Source organism: Bidens hawaiensis, unplaced genomic scaffold, assembly GCF_021521415.1.
Source record: "Bidens hawaiensis isolate Kalapana, Puna unplaced genomic scaffold, B.hawaiensis_p1.1 tig00001721_1, whole genome shotgun sequence".
In the NCBI taxonomy this organism is placed as follows: Eukaryota; Viridiplantae; Streptophyta; class Magnoliopsida; order Asterales; family Asteraceae; genus Bidens; species Bidens hawaiensis.
Genome location: NW_027491098.1, coordinates 2,732,335 through 2,739,397, shown reverse-complemented (window position 1 = coordinate 2,739,397; position 7,063 = coordinate 2,732,335). Strand labels below are relative to the sequence as shown.

At 36.7% G+C, this 7,063-nt stretch overlaps 1 protein-coding gene across 1 annotated transcript; it reads left to right on the top strand.

Annotated features, from left to right (window-relative positions):
- Positions 1-2,427: 2,427 nt before the first annotated feature.
- Positions 2,428-6,693, top strand: LOC143595438 (uncharacterized). Its single transcript, XM_077074456.1, has 2 exons — positions 2,428-2,861; positions 6,496-6,693. The coding sequence occupies exon 1, from the start codon at positions 2,477-2,479 to the stop codon at positions 2,855-2,857; it is 381 nt and encodes a 126-aa protein (XP_076930571.1). The 5' UTR covers positions 2,428-2,476; the 3' UTR covers positions 2,858-2,861; positions 6,496-6,693.
- The last annotated feature ends 370 nt before the right edge of the window (positions 6,694-7,063 follow it).

Below are 7,063 nucleotides of genomic sequence, written 5' to 3'. Positions count from 1 at the left end.
TGTCACACATAAATTGAACAAGACACCGTACTTGTGTATTCACACGAACTAGACACGTTCAACTAAAATAAATTTACTTAATAATTTCACATGAATACTTTAAAAATATTCAAAGTGTTTAATTTAATACCTAAACACATTTTAAGCAAATAAACAAATGAGTTAAACAAATCAGAACCAATCAACTTTATACAATCACAACCCGCTTAGCTACACATATTCACAGTATAACCAAAAAGCAACCCAAATCCGTTCAAACCAAGACATAAGACTAAGGGGTGTGGGGGCTTTAGTGGGGGCAAGAACCAATAATATTATGACGTGTGGCAGAGAGAGAAACTGGATAAGGGGGGTGTTGGAGCCCCTGGTGGAGCCCCTGGTCCCTGGTGTGGAGGGGCTCCAGCAGGGGCTTCAGCGAATTTTTTTTTTATTTTTTTTATAAATATATTCAAACAACATATTATTAAAAAACACATAAAATATTAAAAAAACATGCATTAATAAAAAAACACATTAATATCTAAAATTCAAATTACAAAAAAAAAACATACTAAAAATTAAACAAACAATAATACTTAATAATAACACTAATCTAATACAAGATCATCGGGTCGCATCGCCCACAAATGTTCAACCAACTCATGTCGAAGATTCCCGTGTGTCTCACGGCTCTTGATATTTGCTATGTTATGAAGTCTTTGTTGATCACTGATTGTGGACGGTTGTGGCGGAATGTCACCTTGGTAGTTTTGGCAGATAGCTTTGCCCTCGTCTTCTAACGTCATGTTGTGTAGGATCAGACACGTGTAGATGACGTCCATTATCCTCTCCCGAGTCCAATAACGTATCGGGTTCGCCAGCACATAATATTGTTTTTTCAGAACTCCAAAAGCTCTTTCAATATCTTTTCTAGTAGATTCTTGCTTCTTCGTAAAATACTTCCGTTTATCGGTGATTGGATCTGTAAAAGCTTGAACTAACAAAGCCCATTCGTTGTAAATACCATCGACCAGATAGTACCCGTACTTGAAGAGTTCTCCATTTGCAACAAAAGCTTGAGGTGGTTCAACCCCGTCGATAAGGTCGTTGATCAAATGTAACTGATCGATAACATTAAGGTCGTTATTTGACCCAGCAACACCAAAAAAAGCATGCCAAAACCAAAGATCCTGTGACACCGCCGCCTCAAGTATAAGGGTCGGCCCTTCATGATCACCACGGTGGAACTGACCTCGCCAGGTCGTTGGACACATAGCCCATCCAACATGCGTACAATCGAGGCTACCTAGCATCCCAGGAAAACCATGTTTTTTTGCGTGCACCTCATATATGCGTTGGATGTCATACATTGTAGGTTTACGCAGATATCTCCGAGAGTAAATCAATATGACTCCTACGTATATAAATACGATATAAGTATATATATATCTATAGTTATAGGCATTAAAATAATCTATAAACATATAATATATATTAAAAAATGTAATAAATATTTAATAAAAACTAAAATTAATGTTTTTTACCTTGGCAGAAAAAATGAAGGGATTCACGTGCAACCCTTTTCGACATCTGTAAATACTCATCCAAAGCGTCCGACGAAATGCCGTACGCTAATTGACGGATAGCAGCCGTGCATTTTTGAAGAGAGGTAAAACCGGGGAGACCCCTAGCATCCTCCCTTTGTTGAAAAAAGGGATACCGTGCCTCTAAATCACTTGCTATACGCATGAACAATTGTCTGCTCATTCGGAAACGAGTTCGAAAATCCGACTCCTCGTATACCGGTTGAGGGCTAAAATAATGCCTAATCAAAGTATCGTTAGCACCCGATCGATCACGATCACGAGGTGGTGCTCTAACTCTCGGGACTCGAGGTTGCTGGGCTTGATTTTGCAAAAGATCCACCACGGTTGCAGTCAAAACTCCCCCTACATGAAGAAGCAAATCATCCTCTTCGGAGGAGTCGGAATCAGACGAGTACCACGACATTTTTTTTGTGTTAATTTTGAGAGGATTTTAGGAGTAAAGGTGTATAATTGTGAAATGGAGTATATTTTATAAAGATATATATTAAAAGTTTAAGAAAATATTTTTTTTTTAAATTTAATATGAGCCCAACGGTTCTTTTTGAAAATCTAGATAACTTTCTCTCTCTCTTCTCCCGCTAACCAGCTCACGCCTGCCCTGTTTTTCCCGCTAGCGCCCCGTTAGCGCCCCTGGTGGTGTGGTGTTAGCGCCTAAAGGCGCGAGCGGAGGGGCTCTAGCGCCCCCGTTGAAGCCCCACACCCCTCAGTCTAAATCACAAATGTCATGTTAGGCTCGTGTTTGTCGTCGATTCAAACTCTTCTCCAACTTTTCATTTTTAGTGAACACATCCATAGTTTTAATCAAACACACTTTACACCCCTTAACTTTTATACCCCCCTTTGACTTTCCATCACAAACCCTAACTCACCATCACAGATCTTCTTCATCCATGGCATCCACAGGCAAATCCATCATCCAAACCCTAAGACGCTACATCAAAAAACCCTGGGAAATCACCGGCCCATGCGCCGACCCAGAGTACAAATCCGCCTTACCTCTCGCCGTTGATTACCGGCCCTTTTGTCCGGCCACTGAACCGGTCCAGGCCATCGTCCCAACCGCCGATCCGGAACACGTGTTCGACATCAAGTACTTCAGTCGCGATCAACGCCGTAACCGCCCGCCGGTCCGCCGTACTGTGCTGAAGAAAGATGACGTCGTTAAGGCGATGAAGGAGAAGACGTTTGATGTTTCTGATTTCCCGCCGGTTTATTTGACTAAGGCGGTTGAGGAGGATTATAATGCGTGTGGTGGTGGTTATGTTAAGTAATCAGGTGAGATGTTTAACCCTACTAATTCCCCAGTTTTTATGTTTTGTTATTATTATGCTTAACTTTAGGTTACCTCAGGTTTACTGGTATCTAGAATAAACAAAATGCTTTTGTGCATTGTAAGTTTAATTGATAAATATACATTATTAACGTGTTACTTGAGCTACTTATCCTAAGATTAGTTGATTAATTTCAAGTATGTGATAGTTACTGTGTGGTTCTTTCGAACTATATATGCTAGCAGATTCTTATTATAATAAAACTTCAAATGCGTTCAAGTTACTATACACAAAGATAAGGCTCAACGTCATTCAAGTTCAAAGCAAGTTTGCTTCTATTACTCATTTGGTTCTTTTTCTTACGTACTGCATATTTGGGTCCTAAAGGCCCTTGTTTGAAAACATTCAAAGGCCACACAACCTGTGTTTTCATAGTTTAGTTTGTTGAAACTTGAATCTTGTGTATAAGTTTTAGAATTTGTGATTCAGTTCTGATAAAACTTGAATTTTAGGGCTGATGGAACAAAAGTTTTAAGTTTTAATGGATAGTTGTGAGAAATTCGACTGGACCCGGAAATTTTAACGTGTAGGGAAAAATCTTCAACAGATCCTTGATTTGTGCAATCGTGCCTGAAATTTCCAAAAAAATACTCAAGATCTTCTATTCAAATTTTCAACTCACTTCTCCTATCTGTTTTCAAGTTCTTATATTTTCAAGGGGTTATTCTCCAAGGGAGAGGTTTGATATTGAATAACTGAATTCTATCCCATTCTTTCATGTTAAGACATTTCTGCTGCATTTATTTTTGCTGTAGGCTGGTTTTTGCAAATAGAGATGCACCATAGTTTTGGGTAAAAACTATTACTTGTTCTTCCAAGGCTTTCACTGTGCTTGAACTAAATGAACAACCATAATATTTAAGTGCAATTGTCAAAATTATAACTTGTGAAAATAACTATCACTAAAATTTTTAATGTGTATTTAAATTTGAATTTAATAAACAACCAAATTATTAAAATGCTTGTAAAGAGTATTAGTTAGTGCTAAATAACTATGAAATCTCATCAGTTGTAGCTTTAATGATGCCATGTGTAGTTCTGCTTTTATATCACTTAACAAACTCAAACAACCTTTAACGCTTCTGATCAAAGCTTGCAAATAATACAGGGCATCTCTTCTAAGTCAGCCCTACAATTTATAGTGGTTAATCTACCACCTCTAGTAGTTAATTCTAAGAAACTAATTACTTGATAATAAGAACTGGAATATTAGTGAAACAAACAAAACAGAAGATAATTCCTATGATTGAGAGGTAGGGGTCTCCCAAATGACTCAACTTTCTTCATCAATGATCTGACCCAGTGACTCCTAACCCCAATAAATACTTATTCCCAATCTTGTAATTGCAATTATAAGAAAATTGGTTGATATCGGCAGACTAATTACTTGGTAGAAAGTAGAAACTGTTAATATTAAAAGGACGCACATGGACTATTTTGGCCGGTTCATATCGTGCTCATACTTGGTAACCAAATAGATATGATTCATTTTGCTTTGAATTGCATTTAAACCATATAAGCTGTGCACAAATTCAATGAACAATGATATACAATTTTACAGTAGAAAGGAAGTGTGATTACAGTATTTGGGCTCAAGGAAGTTTACCCTAATAAAAGATAATACCCCTTCAAAGTTCAATACAAGAAAACCTTCAATTCCTGCAAGTAATCCCAATTGCACAAAGGTCTTTCTATTTAGGCACCGGTCAAATTGAGTGAGGTTGGGCTGCCATCTAACTTAATTTTCTGTTTTTTGGGAACTTTTTAAATAATCAATGTAAGATATGATTATAGAACTATTTTTACAATTAGATCTGTCTTTTCATAAGACCAATTAGGAGGCTGTAAACACTTGCATTGCGTCATGGATTTTTTTAGCTTGGTTAAACGTCTGTTTAAATCTGTCTTCTTTATAATCAGGTTTTATAGATAAACCCGCTTTTTAGAAATAGAGACTAGATCATCTTCTATTCATATAACGGGATGAACTATCACCACCATCATTAGTCGATTCAGAATATCCACATATGTGGATGGTTTTTTGAGAACTTTTTAAATAATCAACAAGTATTTTAACCCCGCGGCAACGGTCTGTTGTTGAGGCATAGTGTTTATAACAGGCATGAAACAAAAGAGCTAAAAAATGTGAAAGAAACAACATTAAAAAGGCACATATAAATTATACTATAAACTTCAGCCAAAATGTTTATGGCAGCAATGAAATCAAAGAACTAAAAAATGTGTATAACACATAGCAAAGATTAAAAATCACCTATAAATTACACCACAAAGTTGACCCGAAGTGTTTTGTCAAAGAAAAAAGTGGTTGAAAAATCAGGTTACCGATGAATTTCATAAAACCACTACCATTACTATCAAATCAGGGACAAACATGCAGCAAAATAAGGAAATCCAGTCAAAAAGCACAGATACAGCAACAATTTGTTTTTCAGTCATGTTAAAAGACCCCAAAAAAAACCTATTTAACAACGCATACGATGAAGCCAGTGCCGGTATCGTGTGCGAATGGTATACCTGCAGAATTCAGAAACCGCTATAAAAACCGAAGATGCAAATTACACACCAAAGAGTGACTATTCTGTGCTAATTCTGACACTGGTTCGAGAACACAGCAGATGAACAAAGGATTAAAAGAAGAAAACCACCACTGAATAAGTGAAGTCAAAGAAGAATGGGGTTGACAAAGCTGTGCGCATAAAGATGACCGGCTTGTGTGTTTTGAAAGTGAGTTGGTAAAGATGATTGACTTTTGAGGAATATCAAAGAGGTATAGAAGGCATTAGGGAGTTGTACCGTCTGCAAAGTAAATTAGACTTTCGATGAATAGTTACTTTTGTGAGTGAACCATTTTTTGGTTTTTAATATATGAGTATAGAACTATTTTTACAATTAGATCCGTCTTTTAATAAGACCATTTAGGAGTTTGTAAACACTTGCATTGCATCAAGGATTTTTTTTAAGCTTGGTCAAACGTCTATTTAAATCTGCCTCCTTTTTAATCAAATTTTATAGATAAATCCGTATTTTAGAAATAGAGACTAGATTATCTTCTATTCATATAACGGGATGAAATGTCACCACCATCATTAGTCGATTCAGAATATCCACATATGTGGATGGTTTTAGATTATAATTACCACGGTTGACTTTTTTATTTGTTAGGTTTAGAGTCCATTGATACATGATAACCCGATTAATACATCTCTCAGTTGGTTTAGTGTCCTTTTTCTTTTTTTCTTTTTGAAGTTAATTTTATTTGAAGTGTTTTATCTTTAAGTAAGAAGCCTCTATGATTGTGGTCCATAGGTACCAAGCATATATTTGGTTGTTCTGCATCTCAAGCTGAGTTCGAATTGAGCAAGTTAGGCTCAAATATGCCCTGCAAGGATATACTTGATAGGTTAATTCTATTAGCATTTTCAAATTTGAATCTGCTATATATACACTTGATAGGTTCATGTTAACTAGCATTTTCAAATTTGAATATACTGTGTTATGATAGATGATATTTTGAGTTAAATATATATTTATCTAACTAGATAGATAAATTCTGGCAGGACTCTGGAACGACTTGGCTGTCACCAATAAATTCAATTGACGCCAGGACAGAAGCTCTCTTAATGGGTGGTGGTTCCTCACATGGTTTCCTGTTTTGTTTCTTGTTTGTATGTGTTTTTATGACATCAACTTCATTATAAGGATGTGTTGAAACAAAATTATTGATTCTCCTATATGAAATAACCAATGTTTTGACTTTTGACCAATTGTACCTGTATGATGCAATTATAATTTATTTTTTAGGAGTTAATTACATGAATTGACCGTCTATGTGGATTACCCTACATATTTAGTCTTAAGCAGTTTAAATTTGTAAATAAAATAATAAACAAACCTACAACACACCACTAGCGGCTACTACCACCACTCGCCTAGGGTTTGGGTCTAGAGCGGAGCACCAAAAACTAACCCAAAGAGGAACCAAGAGAGGGAGAGGGAGAGTGGGAGGAAAAGAGCGGTTGGCGACCTAATGCGCTGCCTGAAACCCTAGGACAGTGATGGTAGTTGGAGATGAAAAAAATGGTGGTTGGCGATGCATTGGGAGCGAGAGATCAATGGGCCTGGTAG